Source organism: Sebastes fasciatus, chromosome 9 (assembly GCF_043250625.1).
Source record: "Sebastes fasciatus isolate fSebFas1 chromosome 9, fSebFas1.pri, whole genome shotgun sequence".
Taxonomy (NCBI): Eukaryota; Metazoa; Chordata; class Actinopteri; order Perciformes; family Sebastidae; genus Sebastes; species Sebastes fasciatus.
The window spans coordinates 1,782,096-1,801,990 of record NC_133803.1 but is presented as its reverse complement, the minus strand read 5'-3'; the positions used below and the strand labels follow the sequence as shown (position 1 = coordinate 1,801,990).

Sequence of the window (19,895 nt, the reverse complement as noted above, 5' to 3'; positions counted from 1 at the left end):
TAACGGTAACATTACCAGTTAGCTAACGTTAGACTGTTTGATGTTAACGGTGACATTACCAGTTAGCTAACGTTAGACTGTCTGATGTTAACGGTAACATTACCGGTTAGCTAACGTTAGACTGTCTGATGTTAACGGTGACATTACCAGTTAGCTAACGTTAGACTGTCTGATGTTAACGGTAACATTACCAGTTAGCTAACGTTAGACTGTTTGATGTTAACGGTAACATTACCAGTTAGCTAACGTTAGACTGTTTGATGTTAACGGTAACATTACCAGTTAGCTAACGTTAGACTGTTTGATGTTAACGGTAACATTACCAGTTAGTTAACGTTAGACTGTCTGATGTTAACGGTAACATTACCAGTTAGCTAACGTTAGACTGTTTGATGTTAACGGTAACATTACCAGTTAGCTAACGTTAGACTGTCTGATGTTAACGGTAACATTACCAGTTAGCTAACGTTAGACTGTTTGATGTTAACGGTAACATTACCAGTTAGCTAACGTTAGACTGTCTGATGTTAACGGTAACATTACCAGTTAGCTAACATTAGACTGTTTGATGTTAACGGTAACATTACCAGTTAGCTAACGTTAGACTGTTTGATGTTAACGATGAGCTTACCAGTTAGCTAACGTTAGACTGTTTGATGTTAACGGTAACATTACCAGTTAGCTAACGTTAGACTGTCTGATGTTAACGGTAACGTTACCAGTTAGCTAACGTTAGACTGTTTGATGTTAACGGTAACATTACCAGTTAGCTAACGTTAGACTGTTTGATGTTAACGATGAGCTTACCAGTTAGCTAACGTTAGACTGTCTGATGTTAACGGTAACATTACCAGTTAGCTAACGTTAGACTGTTTGATGTTAACGATGAACTTACCAGTTAGCTAACGTTAGACTGTTTGATGTTAACGGTAACATTACCAGTTAGCTAACGTTAGACTGTCTGATGTTAACGGTAACGTTACCAGTTAGCTAACGTTAGACTGTTTGATGTTAACGGTAACATTACCAGTTAGCTAACGTTAGACTGTTTGATGTTAACGATGAGCTTACCAGTTAGCTAACGTTAGACTGTTTGATGTTAACGGTAACATTACCAGTTAGCTAACGTTAGACTGTCTGATGTTAACGGCAACGTTACCAGTTAACTAACATTAGACTGTTTGATGTTAACGGTAACGTTACAGTTAAGGCTCGGTAACGAGTCGGCAGCCGACGTTTGTATTGTAGTGAGCTGACGATAATGTTATGTTAACGAGGAGTCAAAACTCTGCAAAAGCTCAAATCATGTTACTAATGTCAACCACTTATTTACTTACTTATCTCCAGCAGCTGCTCCAACTTTAGGAGCAGCTAGCAGGGCCGGTCCTAACTTTTTGGGGGACCTATGCAAAAATCTTGTTTTTCGACCAAATGCTATTTGTTTCACAGAAATATAAATAGATAATAGAAAGGGAATTATGACCTGAGTACAGTACTACAGTACTGTGTAGGCTACAGTACCCTCCCACCCCCCGAAACAGGGCTCCCCCGGAAGCTACGGTGTAATTCGAACAATGTAATTTACCATGTATATGATGTTTTTCATGTAAAATAATTTATATCGAACATTGAATGACATCAGATCTAACAATGTTATTCCTTCATTTTGCGCAGAGATTTCAAAAGTGTCAGATAAAATTTCTGAGTGGCAGACAAAAAAAAATACTTACCTGCCACAGTGGCAGGAAGTGAAAAAAGTTAATTTCAGACCCTGGTTGTACTGCTGTATCTGCTGATTAATCATGGTTAAACAGTCACAAACAGTCATTTTAAACCAAACCATGATGTTTTTTCCTAAACCTAACTAAGTGGTTTTGTTGCCTGAACCTAAGCAAGTGTTTTTGTTTGAATTCTCAACATTTAACCACGTGTTTACTGTGAGCGTAGGGGAGCGTCATAGTTTAACACGCTGGGCTACACAGTGCGTTATAAAGTGATGCCAAGGGGTCGTAACAAAGCGTCCGTATGTTTTGGGATGAGAACATCTATTCCCACTAACAGTGAGGTTATCAATGGCAAGGACTGCACAGCAGCAGCTTTCTTCTTTCTTCTTTCTTACGGTTGATTCTCTCTTAACTAAAATAATTGTTTAGCTCCAGGACTATATAGTCACCCTATACATTTCTAAGACATTAACATTTTCACATTCACTGATTACAATAACTTCTTCAAAACAGGCTCACATACAGGAACAAACAGACTCATGAGGAGTTGGGATGTAATGCTAATTGTGTTGCTTCTCTTTTTTTCAGTTAATTATTGGAGAAGACGGGACATGTGGTGCAAACCTCACGCATTACACTGCTGATGGTACAACCATGATGTCTTTGCTCGGCCATACTTTAGCAGGCATGTAAGTACCCCCAAATAAATGAGCCTCTGTAAGTGTATGTGTGGCTACAGTACAGCTCTGTGGAGAAAAACACATTGTGTCTGCATGTGTAATATAAACATACATACATACAGACGTAGGCAAAGTTGTTGGTAACGTTCCGTTAAAGAGAGAAAAACACACAATGGTCACTGAAATAACTTGAAACTGACAAAAGTAATAATAAATAAAAATTCACTGAAAATTAACTAATGAAAATCAGATATTGTTTTTGAATTATGGTTCAGCAGAATCATTTAAAAAAACAAACTAATGAAACTGGCCTAGACAAAAATGATGGTAACATTAACTTAATATTTTGTTGCACAACCTTTTGAGGCAATCACTGCAATCAAGTGATTTCTGTAACTCTCAATGAGACTTCTGCACCTGTTGACAGGTATGTTGGCCCACTCCTCGTGAGCAAACTGCTCCAGCTGTCTCAGGTTTGAAGGGTGCCTTCTCCAGACTGCATGTTTCAGCTCCTTCCACAGATGTTCAATAGGATTTAGATCAGGGCTCATAGAAGGCCACTTCAGAATAGTCCAATGTTTTGTTTTTAGCTGTGTTTTGGGTCATTATCCTGTTTGAGGACCCATGACCTGCAACTGAGACCAAGCTTTCTGACACTGGGCAGCACATTTCGCTCCAGAATGCCTTGATAGTCTTGAGATTTCATTGCACCCTGCACAGATTCAAGACACCCTGTGCCAGATGCAACAAAGCAGCCCCATAACATAACCGAGCCTCCTCCATGTTTCACATTAGGTACAGTGTTCTTTTCTTTGGATGCTTCATTTTTGCGTCTGTGAACATAGAGCTGATGTGACTTGCCAAAAAGCTCCAGTTTTGTCTCATCTGTCCAAAGGACATTCTCCCAGAAGCTTTGTGGCTTGTCAATATGCATTTTGGAAAATTCCAGTCTCGCTTTTTTATGATTTGGTGTCCTCCTGGGTCGTCTTCCATGAAGTCTACTTTGGCTCAAACAGTGACGGATGGTGCGATCTGACACTGATGTACCTTGACCTTGGAGTTCACCTCTAATCTCTTTGGAAGTTGTTCTGGGCTCTTTGGTTACCATTCGTATTATCCGTCTCTTCAATATGTCATAAATTTTCCCCTTGCGGCCACGTCCAGGGAGGTAGGCTACAGTCCCATGGACCTTAAACTTCTGAATAATATGTGCAGCTGTAGTCACAGGAACATCAAGCTGCTTGGAGATGGTCTTATAGCCTTTACCTTTAACATGAAGGTCTATAATGTTCTTTCTGATCTCCTGAGACAACTCTCTCCTTAGCTTTCTGTGGTCCATGTTCAGTGTGGTACACACCATGATGCCAAACAGCACAGTGACTACTTTTCACCCTTTAAATAGGCAGACTGACTGATTACAAGTTTGAAGATACCTGTGATGCTAATTACAGGACACACCTTAGTTTAATATGTCCCTATGGTCACATTATTTTACATCTTTTCTAGGGGTACCATCATTTTTGTCCTGGCCAGTTTCATTAGTTTGTTTTTTAAAATGATTCTGTTGAACCACAATTCAAAAACAATATCTGATTTTCATTAGTTCATTTTCAGTAAATTTTTATTTATTATTACTTTTGTCAGTTTCAAGTTATTTCAGTGACCATTGTGGGTTTTTCTCTCTTTAACGGAACGTTACCAACAACTTTGCCTACGTCTGTATAATGGAAATGTGAATGTCCTCAGGCAGGGACTCTATCACCCATGAGAAATTTGGAGCAGATTGGTTAATATACGACAAAGTTACAGCAACGTCATGTTTTTTAGCGAAAGGCGCTTCTTCGCCGCCACGCCACGGCAACATAGTTCTATAAAAACTGAAGCTTTTAGCAACTTTTCATCACAAATGTCTTAAGACTGTTCTGACCAAATTTGAAGTTGATTGGGTTAAATCTCTAGGACGAGTTTGTTAAAGTACAGCACATTGAAATGGTATAAATAGCACATTCAATTCAAAATGGCTGACTTCCAGTTGGGTTTAAGATATATCTCCAAGAGGCTTTTTTGTACGTCTCAACATGTTACATACACCGATCAGCCATAACGTTATGTCATCATGGGCACCCTGACCGGTCCCCATACGCCACAAACGATGGGATGCACTGTGTTCTGACACCTTTCTATCAGAACCAGCATTAACTTGTTCATCAGTTTGAGCTCCAGTAGCTCTTCTATTGGATCAGACAACACGGGCCAGCCTTCGCTCCCCACGTGCATCAATGAGCCTCAGGTCTGACCCTGTCGCCGGTTCACCGGTTTTCCTTCCTTGGACCACTTCTGGTAGGTCCTGACCACTGCAGACCGGGAACATCCCACAAGAGCTGCAGTTCTGGAGATGCTCTGACCCGGTCGTCTAGCCAGCACTATCTGGCCCTCGTTGTCAAAGTCGCTCACATCCTTACGCTGGCCCATTTGTTCTGCTTCCAACACAAAGTTCAAAGTTCAAAATGTTCACTTGCTGTCTAATATATCCCCCCCACTGCCAGGTGCCATGGTAACCAGATAATCCATGTTATTCACTTCACCTGTCAGTGGTCTGGATGTTATGGCTGATCAGTGTTTACCCACCAAGTTTCATACATCTAGGTGAAACCATAATAAGGAACTCAATTCTATCAATTTTGTGGGGGGCGCTTTCGAGCTATTTTGTCACATTCAAGCATGAGACCCAGAAAATATAAAGTTTTTCACCAGTACTGATACATGTGCCAACTTTGGTCAGTTTCCGAGCACCTTTATCCCCTCAAAAATGTGATTTATTAGCATAAGTAATAATACTATAAAACATTAATATTTTAACATAATAAAACATTACAGTTTCAATAAGGTCCTTGCAGCCCGACGTGATTGGGACCTAAATATTGTCCAGAAACCCTCACAGGTACTGCATTTAGCATAAAAAATATGATCTAATCATAACATGGCAATCTGCAACCCAACAGGCAACAACAGTCAGTGTGTCAGTGTGCTGACTTGACTATGACTTGCCCCAAACTGCATGTGATTATCATAAAGTGGGCATGTCTGTAAAGGGGAGACTCGTGGGTACCCAAAAAACTATTTACATTCACATATCTGGAGGTCAGAGGTCAAGGGACGCCTTTGGAAATGGACATGACCTTTTTCCTCGCCACAATTTAGTGTAAGTTATTAGCGTAAGTTATTTGTGTAATTATGAATTGTCCCAAGGACACTTCGACATGTGGACTGGAGGAGCCGGGGATCAAACCGCTGACCTTCTGATTAGTGGACGACCTGCTCTACACCTCTGAGCCACAGCTCCCGAACAGCTGGGAAGAGGCCTCTACTGTGCCTCTGGGGCTTTCTCTGACCTTGTTGTTCCTTGACCAGATTTGACCTCTAAACCATACTCTATCCACTTCCTCCTAATCAGACGTTTCATCCAACATTGTCCCAAACCGATCTGCAGGATCTTGGACCCATGTATTGTTTTATGAGTCAGTATCGGCTATTTAATCTCCGTTTCGGATCTTGTGTTTGCTCCGGGTATGTCAGCTGTCAGATGTGCTTGTGTAGTGTTTCTATGTATTTTTACGTGACTTTGGTTTTTCACTGAATTCCATTGTGTCCCATGTATCATTTCTTTTCTCTTGTGTGTGGAAACAGGAAAAAGCCACAGCTGACTCAGTCTCCCATGGAGCCTTTGCCCGTTCCCAAGAAACTACACTTCAACATCACCCCTGACATCAAGAAGGACCTTGAGGAGGCTAAGCTACACATGGACAAGTGAGAGCAGCTTTTAGTTGTGATTGAGTTGCATAGACAGCCAGTGACTGCAACAATAGAAACCCAGAGGAAGATGAACACATTCTATGTGCTGCTACGTGAACAGCTACATGCAGCCACAACTCCATTTTCACAAATAAGATACACAATCTACAGATAATTGGCTTCAAATGTGACCTAAGATATTTTAAAAACAATATGACAATCCCATGACCAGTGTGAACGTTGATATTGGACGATAACCCTGGATTATATTTAATGATCTTAATACAATATCTGCTACAGTAAGATCATGACCAAATAAACTATGCTCTAGTAATGCTCAGGGTTAGGTGACTACAATCCTTGATTGATCAGGAAAACACAGCGTATCTTACCGGTGTCTGCAGATAAAGACGACACAGCGTATCTTACCGGTGTCTGCAGATAAAGATGACACAGCGTATCTTACCTGTAGTCTGCAGATAAAGACGACACAGCGTATTTTACCTGTAGTCTGCAGATAAAGACGACACAGCGTATCTTACCGGTGTCTGCAGATAAAGACGACACAGCGTATCTTACCTGTAGTCTGCAGATAAAGACGACACAGCGTATCTTACCTGTAGTCTGCAGATAAAGACGACACAACGTATTTTACCTGTAATCTGCAGATAAAGACGACACAGCGTATCTTACCTGTAGTCTGCGGATAAAGACGACACAACGTATCTTACCTGTAGTCTGCAGATAAAGACGACACAGCGTATCTTACCGGTGTCTGCAGATAAAGACGACACAACGTATCTTACCTGTAGTCTGCAGATAAAGACGACACAACGTATCTTACCGGTGTCTGCAGATAAAGACGACATAACGTATCTTACCTGTAGTCTGCAGATAAAGACGACACAACGTATCTTACCTGTAGTCTGCAGATAAAGACGACACAGCGTATCTTACCTGTAGTCTGCAGATAAAGACGACACAGCGTATCTTACCTGTAGTCTGCAGATAAAGACGACACAGCGTATCTTACCTGTAGTCTGCAGATAAAGACGACACAGCGTATCTTACCTGTAGTCTGCAGATAAAGACGACACAACGTATTTTACCTGTAATCTGCAGATAAAGACGACACAGCGTATCTTACCTGTAGTCTGCGGATAAAGACGACACAACGTATCTTACCTGTAGTCTGCAGATAAAGACGACACAGCGTATCTTACCGGTGTCTGCAGATAAAGACGACACAACGTATCTTACCTGTAGTCTGCAGATAAAGACGACACAACGTATCTTACCGGTGTCTGCAGATAAAGACGACACAGCGTATCTTACCTGTAGTCTGCAGATAAAGACGACACAGCGTATCTTACCTGTAGTCTGCAGATAAAGACGACACAACGTATTTTACCTGTAATCTGCGGATAAAGACGACACAGCGTATCTTGCCTGTAGTCTGCAGATAAAGACGACACAACGTATTTTACCTGTAATCTGCGGATAAAGACGACACAGCGTATCTTACCTGTAGTCTGCGGATAAAGACGACACAACGTATCTTACCTGTAATCTGCAGATAAAGACGACACAGCGTATCTTACCTGTAGTCTGCGGATAAAGACGACACAACGTATCTTACCTGTAGTCTGCGGATAAAGACGACACAGCGTATCTTACCTGTAGTCTGCAGATAAAGACGACACAACGTATTTTACCTGTAATCTGCAGATAAAGACGACACAGCGTATCTTACCTGTAGTCTGCGGATAAAGACGACACAACGTATCTTACCTGTAGTCTGCAGATAAAGACGACACAGCGTATCTTACCGGTGTCTGCAGATAAAGACGACACAACGTATCTTACCTGTAGTCTGCAGATAAAGACGACACAACGTATCTTACCGGTGTCTGCAGATAAAGACGACACAGCGTATCTTACCTGTAGTCTGCAGATAAAGACGACACAGCGTATCTTACCGGTGTCTGCAGATAAAGACGACACAGCGTATCTTACCTGTAGTCTGCAGATAAAGACGACACAACGTATTTTACCTGTAATCTGCGGATAAAGACGACACAGCGTATCTTACCTGTAGTCTGCGGATAAAGACGACACAACGTATCTTACCTGTAGTCTGCAGATAAAGACGACACAGTGTATCTTACCGGTGTCTGCAGATAAAGACGACACAACGTATCTTACCTGTAGTCTGCAGATAAAGACGACACAACGTATCTTACCGGTGTCTGCAGATAAAGACGACACAATGTATATCTTACCTGTAGTCTGCAGATAAAGACGACACAACGTATCTTACCTGTAGTCTGCAGATAAAGACGACACAGCGTATCTTACCTGTAGTCTGCAGATAAAGACGACACAGCGTATCTTACCGGTGTCTGCAGATAAAGACGACACAGCGTATCTTACCTGTAGTCTGCAGATAAAGACGACACAGCGTATCTTACCTGTAGTCTGCAGATAAAGACGAGACAACGTATTTTACCTGTAATCTGCAGATAAAGACGACACAGCGTATCTTACCTGTAGTCTGCGGATAAAGACGACACAACGCATCTTACCTGTAGTCTGCAGATAAAGACGACACAGCGTATCTTACCGGTATCTGCAGATAAAGACGACACAACGTATCTTACCTGTAGTCTGCAGATAAAGACGACACAACGTATCTTACCGGTGTCTGCAGATAAAGACGACACAACGTATCTTACCTGTAGTCTGCAGATAAAGACGACACAACGTATCTTACCTGTAGTCTGCAGATAAAGACGACACAGCGTATCTTACCTGTAGTCTGCAGATAAAGACGACACAGCGTATCTTACCTGTAGTCTGCAGATAAAGACGACACAGCGTATCTTACCGGTGTCTGCAGATAAAGACGACACAACGTATCTTACCTGTAGTCTGCAGATAAAGACGACACAACGTATCTTACCGGTGTCTGCAGATAAAGACGACACAATGTATCTTACCTGTAGTCTGCAGATAAAGACGACACAACGTATCTTACCTGTAGTCTGCAGATAAAGACGACACAGCGTATCTTACCTGTAGTCTGCAGATAAAGACGACACAGCGTATCTTACCTGTAGTCTGCAGATAAAGACGACACAACGTATCTTACCTGTAGTCTGCAGATAAAGACGACACAACGTATCTTACCGGTGTCTGCAGATAAAGACGACACAATGTATCTTACCTGTAGTCTGCAGATAAAGACGACACAACGTATCTTACCTGTAGTCTGCAGATAAAGACGACACAGCGTATCTTACCTGTAGTCTGCAGATAAAGACGACACAGCGTATCTTACCTGTAGTCTGCAGATAAAGACGACACAGCGTATCTTACCTGTAGTCTGCAGATAAAGACGACACAACGTATCTTACCGGTGTCTGCAGATAAAGACGACACAGCGTATCTTACCTGTAGTCTGCAGATGAAGACGACACAGCGTATCTTACCTGTAGTCTGCAGATAAAGACGACACAGCGTATCTTACCGGTGTCTGCAGATAAAGACGACACAGCGTATCTTACCTGTAGTCTGCAGATAAAGACACAACGTATTTTACCTGTAATCTGCGGATAAAGACGACACAGCGTATCTTACCTGTAGTCTGCGGATAAAGACGACACAACGTATCTTACCTGTAGTCTGCAGATAAAGACGACACAGTGTATCTTACCGGTGTCTGCAGATAAAGACGACACAACGTATCTTACCTGTAGTCTGCAGATAAAGACGACACAACGTATCTTACCGGTGTCTGCAGATAAAGACGACACAACGTATATCTTACCTGTAGTCTGCAGATATAGACGACACAACGTATCTTACCTGTAGTCTGCAGATAAAGACGACACAACGTATCTTACCTGTAGTCTGCAGATAAAGACGACACAGCGTATCTTACCGGTGTCTGCAGATAAAGACGACACAACGTATCTTACCTGTAGTCTGCAGATAAAGACGACACAACGTATCTTACCGGTGTCTGCAGATAAAGACGACACAACGTATCTTACCTGTAGTCTGCAGATAAAGACGACACAACGTATCTTACCTGTAGTCTGCAGATAAAGACGACACAGCGTATCTTACCTGTAGTCTGCAGATAAAGACGACACAGCGTATCTTACCTGTAGTCTGCAGATAAAGACGACACAGCGTATCTTACCTGTAGTCTGCAGATAAAGACGACACAGCATATCTTACCTGTAGTCTGCAGATAAAGACGACACAACGTATCTTACCTGTAGTCTGCAGATAAAGACGACACAGCGTATCTTACCTGTAGTCTGCAGATAAAGACGACACAGCGTATCTTACCTGTAGTCTGCAGATGAAGACGACACAGCGTATCTTACCTGTAGTCTGCAGATAAAGACGACACAGCGTATCTTACCGGTGTCTGCAGATAAAGACGACACAGCGTATCTTACCTGTAGTCTGCAGATAAAGACGACACAACGTATTTTACCTGTAATCTGCGGATAAAGACGACACAGCGTATCTTACCTGTAGTCTGCGGATAAAGACGACACAACGTATCTTACCTGTAGTCTGCAGATAAAGACGACACAGTGTATCTTACCGGTGTCTGCAGATAAAGACGACACAACGTATCTTACCTGTAGTCTGCAGATAAAGAAGACACAACGTATCTTACCGGTGTCTGCAGATAAAGACGACACAACGTATATCTTACCTGTAGTCTGCAGATAAAGACGACACAACGTATCTTACCTGTAGTCTGCAGATAAAGACGACACAGCGTATCTTACCTGTAGTCTGCAGATAAAGACGACACAGCGTATCTTACCGGTGTCTGCAGATAAAGACGACACAGCGTATCTTACCTGTAGTCTGCAGATAAAGACGACACAGCGTATCTTACCTGTAGTCTGCAGATAAAGACGACACAGCGTATCTTACCTGTAGTCTGCAGATAAAGACGACACAGCGTATCTTACCTGTAGTCTGCAGATAAAGATGACACAGCGTATCTTACCTGTAGTCTGCAGATAAAGACGACACAGCGTATCTTACCTGTAGTCTGCAGATAAAGATGACACAGCGTATCTTACCTGTAGTCTGCAGATAAAGACGACACAGCGTATCTTACCTGTAGTCTGCAGATAAAGATGACACAGCGTATCTTACCTGTAGTCTGCAGATAAAGACGACACAGCGTATCTTACCGGTGTCTGCAGATAAAGACGACACAGCGTATCTTACCTGTAGTCTGCAGATAAAGACGACACAGCGTATCTTACCTGTAGTCTGCAGATAAAGATGACACAGCGTATCTTACCTGTAGTCTGCAGATAAAGACGACACAACGTATTTTACCTGTAATCTGCAGATAAAGACGACACAGCGTATCTTACCTGTAGTCTGCGGATAAAGACGACACAACGCATTTTACCTGTAGTCTGCAGATAAAGACGACACAGCGTATCTTACCTGTAGTCTGCAGATAAAGACGACACAGCGTATCTTACCTGTAGTCTGCAGATAAAGACGACACAGCGTATCTTACCTGTAGTCTGCAGATAAAGACGACACAACGTATTTTACCTGTAATCTGCAGATAAAGACGACACAGCGTATCTTACCTGTAGTCTGCGGATAAAGACGACACAACGTATCTTACCTGTAGTCTGCAGATAAAGACGACACAGCGTATCTTACCGGTGTCTGCAGATAAAGACGACACAACGTATCTTACCTGTAGTCTGCAGATAAAGACGACACAACGTATCTTACCGGTGTCTGCAGATAAAGACGACACAGCGTATCTTACCTGTAGTCTGCAGATGAAGACGACACAGCGTATCTTACCTGTAGTCTGCAGATAAAGACGACACAGCGTATCTTACCGGTGTCTGCAGATAAAGACGACACAGCGTATCTTACCTGTAGTCTGCAGATAAAGACGACACAACGTATTTTACCTGTAATCTGCGGATAAAGACGACACAGCGTATCTTACCTGTAGTCTGCGGATAAAGACGACACAACGTATCTTACCTGTAGTCTGCAGATAAAGACGACACAGTGTATCTTACCGGTGTCTGCAGATAAAGACGACACAACGTATCTTACCTGTAGTCTGCAGATAAAGACGACACAACGTATCTTACCGGTGTCTGCAGATAAAGACGACACAACGTATATCTTACCTGTAGTCTGCAGATATAGACGACACAACGTATCTTACCTGTAGTCTGCAGATAAAGACGACACAACGTATCTTACCTGTAGTCTGCAGATAAAGACGACACAGCGTATCTTACCGGTGTCTGCAGATAAAGACGACACAACGTATCTTACCTGTAGTCTGCAGATAAAGACGACACAACGTATCTTACCGGTGTCTGCAGATAAAGACGACACAACGTATATCTTACCTGTAGTCTGCAGATAAAGACGACACAACGTATCTTACCTGTAGTCTGCAGATAAAGACGACACAGCGTATCTTACCTGTAGTCTGCAGATAAAGACGACACAGCGTATCTTACCGGTGTCTGCAGATAAAGACGACACAGCGTATCTTACCTGTAGTCTGCAGATAAAGACGACACAGCGTATCTTACCTGTAGTCTGCAGATAAAGATGACACAGCGTATCTTACCTGTAGTCTGCAGATAAAGACGACACAGCGTATCTTACCTGTAGTCTGCAGATAAAGATGACACAGCGTATCTTACCTGTAGTCTGCAGATAAAGACGACACAGCGTATCTTACCTGTAGTCTGCAGATAAAGATGACACAGCGTATCTTACCTGTAGTCTGCAGATAAAGACGACACAGCGTATCTTACCTGTAGTCTGCAGATAAAGATGACACAGCGTATCTTACCTGTAGTCTGCAGATAAAGACGACACAGCGTATCTTACCGGTGTCTGCAGATAAAGACGACACAGCGTATCTTACCTGTAGTCTGCAGATAAAGACGACACAGCGTATCTTACCTGTAGTCTGCAGATAAAGACGACACAGCGTATCTTACCTGTAGTCTGCAGATAAAGACGACACAACGTATTTTACCTGTAATCTGCAGATAAAGACGACAACAGCGTATCTTACCTGTAGTCTGCGGATAAAGACGACACAACGCATTTTACCTGTAGTCTGCAGATAAAGACGACACAGCGTATCTTACCTGTAGTCTGCAGATAAAGACGACAGAGCGTATCTTACCTGTAGTCTGCAGATAAAGACGACACAGCGTATCTTACCTGTAGTCTGCAGATAAAGACGACACAACGTATTTTACCTGTAATCTGCAGATAAAGACGACACAGCGTATCTTACCTGTAGTCTGCGGATAAAGACGACACAACGTATCTTACCTGTAGTCTGCAGATAAAGACGACACAGCGTATCTTACCGGTGTCTGCAGATAAAGACGACACAACGTATCTTACCTGTAGTCTGCAGATAAAGACGACACAACGTATCTTACCGGTGTCTGCAGATAAAGACGACACAGCGTATCTTACCTGTAGTCTGCAGATGAAGACGACACAGCGTATCTTACCTGTAGTCTGCAGATAAAGACGACACAGCGTATCTTACCGGTGTCTGCAGATAAAGACGACACAGCGTATCTTACCTGTAGTCTGCAGATAAAGACGACACAACGTATTTTACCTGTAATCTGCGGATAAAGACGACACAGCGTATCTTACCTGTAGTCTGCGGATAAAGACGACACAACGTATCTTACCTGTAGTCTGCAGATAAAGACGACACAGTGTATCTTACCGGTGTCTGCAGATAAAGACGACACAACGTATCTTACCTGTAGTCTGCAGATAAAGACGACACAACGTATCTTACCGGTGTCTGCAGATAAAGACGACACAACGTATATCTTACCTGTAGTCTGCAGATATAGACGACACAACGTATCTTACCTGTAGTCTGCAGATAAAGACGACACAACGTATCTTACCTGTAGTCTGCAGATAAAGACGACACAGCGTATCTTACCGGTGTCTGCAGATAAAGACGACACAACGTATCTTACCTGTAGTCTGCAGATAAAGACGACACAACGTATCTTACCGGTGTCTGCAGATAAAGACGACACAACGTATCTTACCTGTAGTCTGCAGATAAAGACGACACAACGTATCTTACCTGTTGTCTGCAGATAAAGACGACACAGCGTATCTTACCTGTAGTCTGCAGATAAAGACGACACAGCGTATCTTACCTGTAGTCTGCAGATAAAGACGACACAGCGTATCTTACCTGTAGTCTGCAGATAAAGACGACACAGCGTATCTTACCTGTAGTCTGCAGATAAAGACGACACAGCGTATCTTACCTGTAGTCTGCAGATAAAGACGACCCAACGTATTTTACCTGTAATCTGCAGATAAAGACGACACAGCGTATCTTACCTGTAGTCTGCGGATAAAGACGACACAACGTATCTTACCTGTAGTCTGCAGATAAAGACGACACAGCGTATCTTACCGGTGTCTGCAGATAAAGACGACACAACGTATCTTACCTGTAGTCTGCAGATAAAGACGACACAACGTATCTTACCGGTGTCTGCAGATAAAGACGACACAACGTATATCTTACCTGTAGTCTGCAGATAAAGACGACACAACGTATCTTACCTGTAGTCTGCAGATAAAGACGACACAGCGTATCTTACCTGTAGTCTGCAGATAAAGACGACACAGCGTATCTTACCGGTGTCTGCAGATAAAGACGACACAGCGTATCTTACCTGTAGTCTGCAGATAAAGACGACACAGCGTATCTTACCTGTAGTCTGCAGATAAAGACGACACAGCGTATCTTACCTGTAGTCTGCAGATAAAGACGACACAGCGTATCTTACCTGTAGTCTGCAGATAAAGATGACACAGCGTATCTTACCTGTAGTCTGCAGATAAAGACGACACAGCGTATCTTACCTGTAGTCTGCAGATAAAGATGACACAGCGTATCTTACCTGTAGTCTGCAGATAAAGACGACACAGCGTATCTTACCTGTAGTCTGCAGATAAAGATGACACAGCGTATCTTACCTGTAGTCTGCAGATAAAGACGACACAGCGTATCTTACCGGTGTCTGCAGATAAAGACGACACAGCGTATCTTACCTGTAGTCTGCAGATAAAGACGACACAGCGTATCTTACCTGTAGTCTGCAGATAAAGACGACACAGCGTATCTTACCTGTAGTCTGCAGATAAAGACGACACAACGTATTTTACCTGTAATCTGCAGATAAAGACGACACAGCGTATCTTACCTGTAGTCTGCGGATAAAGACGACACAACGCATTTTACCTGTAGTCTGCAGATAAAGACGACACAGCGTATCTTACCTGTAGTCTGCAGATAAAGACGACAGAGCGTATCTTACCTGTAGTCTGCAGATAAAGACGACACAGCGTATCTTACCTGTAGTCTGCAGATAAAGACGACACAACGTATTTTACCTGTAATCTGCAGATAAAGACGACACAGCGTATCTTACCTGTAGTCTGCGGATAAAGACGACACAACGTATCTTACCTGTAGTCTGCAGATAAAGACGACACAGCGTATCTTACCGGTGTCTGCAGATAAAGACGACACAACGTATCTTACCTGTAGTCTGCAGATAAAGACGACACAACGTATCTTACCGGTGTCTGCAGATAAAGACGACACAGCGTATCTTACCTGTAGTCTGCAGATGAAGACGACACAGCGTATCTTACCTGTAGTCTGCAGATAAAGACGACACAGCGTATCTTACCGGTGTCTGCAGATAAAGACGACACAGCGTATCTTACCTGTAGTCTGCAGATAAAGACGACACAACGTATTTTACCTGTAATCTGCGGATAAAGACGACACAGCGTATCTTACCTGTAGTCTGCGGATAAAGACGACACAACGTATCTTACCTGTAGTCTGCAGATAAAGACGACACAGTGTATCTTACCGGTGTCTGCAGATAAAGACGACACAACGTATCTTACCTGTAGTCTGCAGATAAAGACGACACAACGTATCTTACCGGTGTCTGCAGATAAAGACGACACAACGTATATCTTACCTGTAGTCTGCAGATATAGACGACACAACGTATCTTACCTGTAGTCTGCAGATAAAGACGACACAACGTATCTTACCTGTAGTCTGCAGATAAAGACGACACAGCGTATCTTACCGGTGTCTGCAGATAAAGACGACACAACGTATCTTACCTGTAGTCTGCAGATAAAGACGACACAACGTATCTTACCGGTGTCTGCAGATAAAGACGACACAACGTATCTTACCTGTAGTCTGCAGATAAAGACGACACAACGTATCTTACCTGTAGTCTGCAGATAAAGACGACACAGCGTATCTTACCTGTAGTCTGCAGATAAAGACGACACAGCGTATCTTACCTGTAGTCTGCAGATAAAGACGACACAGCGTATCTTACCTGTAGTCTGCAGATAAAGACGACACAGCGTATCTTACCTGTAGTCTGCAGATAAAGACGACACAGCGTATCTTACCTGTAGTCTGCAGATAAAGACGACCCAACGTATTTTACCTGTAATCTGCAGATAAAGACGACACAGCGTATCTTACCTGTAGTCTGCGGATAAAGACGACACAACGTATCTTACCTGTAGTCTGCAGATAAAGACGACACAGCGTATCTTACCGGTGTCTGCAGATAAAGACGACACAACGTATCTTACCTGTAGTCTGCAGATAAAGACGACACAACGTATCTTACCGGTGTCTGCAGATAAAGACGACACAACGTATCTTACCTGTAGTCTGCAGATAAAGACGACACAGCGTATCTTACCTGTAGTCTGCAGATAAAGACGACACAACGTATTTTACCTGTAATCTGCAGATAAAGACGACACAGCGTATCTTACCTGTAGTCTGCGGATAAAGACGACACAACGTATCTTACCTGTAGTCTGCAGATAAAGACGACACAGCGTATCTTACCGGTGTCTGCAGATAAAGACGACACAACGTATCTTACCTGTAGTCTGCAGATAAAGACGACACAACGTATCTTACCGGTGTCTGCAGATAAAGACGACACAGCGTATCTTACCTGTAGTCTGCAGATGAAGACGACACAGCGTATCTTACCTGTAGTCTGCAGATAAAGACGACACAGCGTATCTTACCGGTGTCTGCAGATAAAGACGACACAGCGTATCTTACCTGTAGTCTGCAGATAAAGACGACACAACGTATTTTACCTGTAATCTGCGGATAAAGACGACACAGCGTATCTTACCTGTAGTCTGCGGATAAAGACGACACAACGTATCTTACCTGTAGTCTGCAGATAAAGACGACACAGTGTATCTTACCGGTGTCTGCAGATAAAGACGACACAACGTATCTTACCTGTAGTCTGCAGATAAAGACGACACAACGTATCTTACCGGTGTCTGCAGATAAAGACGACACAACGTATATCTTACCTGTAGTCTGCAGATAAAGACGACACAACGTATCTTACCTGTAGTCTGCAGATAAAGACGACACAGCGTATCTTACCTGTAGTCTGCAGATAAAGACGACACAGCGTATCTTACCGGTGTCTGCAGATAAAGACGACACAGCGTATCTTACCTGTAGTCTGCAGATAAAGATGACACAGCGTATCTTACCTGTAGTCTGCAGATAAAGACGACACAGCGTATCTTACCTGTAGTCTGCAGATAAAGATGACACAGCGTATCTTACCTGTAGTCTGCAGATAAAGACGACACAGCGTATCTTACCGGTGTCTGCAGATAAAGACGACACAGCGTATCTTACCTGTAGTCTGCAGATAAAGACGACACAGCGTATCTTACCTGTAGTCTGCAGATAAAGATGACACAGCGTATCTTACCTGTAGTCTGCAGATAAAGACGACACAACGTATTTTACCTGTAATCTGCAGATAAAGACGACACAGCGTATCTTACCTGTAGTCTGCAGATAAAGACGACCCAACGTATTTTACCTGTAATCTGCAGATAAAGACGACACAGCGTATCTTACCTGTAGTCTGCGGATAAAGACGACACAACGTATCTTACCTGTAGTCTGCAGATAAAGACGACACAGCGTATCTTACCGGTGTCTGCAGATAAAGACGACACAACGTATCTTACCTGTAGTCTGCAGATAAAGACGACACAACGTATCTTACCGGTGTCTGCAGATAAAGACGACACAACGTATATCTTACCTGTAGTCTGCAGATAAAGACGACACAACGTATCTTACCTGTAGTCTGCAGATAAAGACGACACAGCGTATCTTACCTGTAGTCTGCAGATAAAGACGACACAGCGTATCTTACCGGTGTCTGCAGATAAAGACGACACAGCGTATCTTACCTGTAGTCTGCAGATAAAGACGACACAACGTATCTTACCGGTGTCTGCAGATAAAGACGACACAGCGTATCTTACCTGTAGTCTGCAGATAAAGACGACACAGCGTATCTTACCTGTAGTCTGCAGATAAAGACGAGACAACGTATTTTACCTGTAATCTGCAGATAAAGACGACACAGCGTATCTTACCTGTAGTCTGCGGATAAAGACGACACAACGCATCTTACCTGTAGTCTGCAGATAAAGACGACACAGCGTATCTTACCGGTATCTGCAGATAAAGACGACACAACGTATCTTACCTGTAGTCTGCAGATAAAGACGACACAACGTATCTTACCGGTGTCTGCAGATAAAGACGACACAACGTATCTTACCTGTAGTCTGCAGATAAAGACGACACAACGTATCTTACCTGTAGTCTGCAGATAAAGACGACACAGCGTATCTTACCTGTAGTCTGCAGATAAAGACGACACAGCGTATCTTACCTGTAGTCTGCAGATAAAGACGACACAGCGTATCTTACCGGTGTCTGCAGATAAAGACGACACAACGTATCTTACCTGTAGTCTGCAGATAAAGACGACACAACGTATCTTACCGGTGTCTGCAGATAAAGACGACACAATGTATCTTACCTGTAGTCTGCAGATAAAGACGACACAGCGTATCTTACCTGTAGTCTGCAGATAAAGACGACACAGCGTATCTTACCTGTAGTCTGCAGATAAAGACGACACAGCGTATCTTACCTGTAGTCTGCAGATAAAGACGACACAGCGTATCTTACCTGTAGTCTGCAGATAAAGACGACACAGCGTATCTTACCTGTAGTCTGCAGATAAAGACGACACAACGTATTTTACCTGTAATCTGCAGATAAAGACGACACAGCGTATCTTACCTGTAGTCTGCGGATAAAGACGACACAACGTATCTTACCTGTAGTCTGCAGATAAAGACGACACAGCGTATCTTACCGGTGTCTGCAGATAAAGACGACACAACGTATCTTACCTGTAGTCTGCAGATAAAGACGACACAACGTATCTTACCGGTGTCTGCAGATAAAGACGACACAGCGTATCTTACCTGTAGTCTGCAGATGAAGACGACACAGCGTATCTTACCTGTAGTCTGCAGATAAAGACGACACAGCGTATCTTACCGGTGTCTGCAGATAAAGACGACATAGCGTATCTTACCTGTAGTCTGCAGATAAAGACGACACAACGTATTTTACCTGTAATCTGCGGATAAAGACGACACA

General features: G+C 42.9%; 1 protein-coding gene across 3 annotated transcripts in view; it reads left to right on the top strand.

Moving 5' to 3' along the window:
* The window catches only part of LOC141773457 (carnitine O-acetyltransferase-like), a 282,430-nt gene that overhangs the window by 4,534 nt on the left and 258,001 nt on the right, over positions 1 to 19,895 (top strand). For all 3 annotated transcript variants that reach the window (XM_074645332.1, XM_074645331.1, XM_074645333.1), the window contains 2 exons: positions 2,313 to 2,413; positions 6,092 to 6,211. In XM_074645332.1, the coding sequence (XP_074501433.1) occupies positions 2,313 to 2,413; positions 6,092 to 6,211 (221 nt within the window). The remainder of the gene's footprint in view (positions 1 to 2,312; positions 2,414 to 6,091; positions 6,212 to 19,895) is intronic.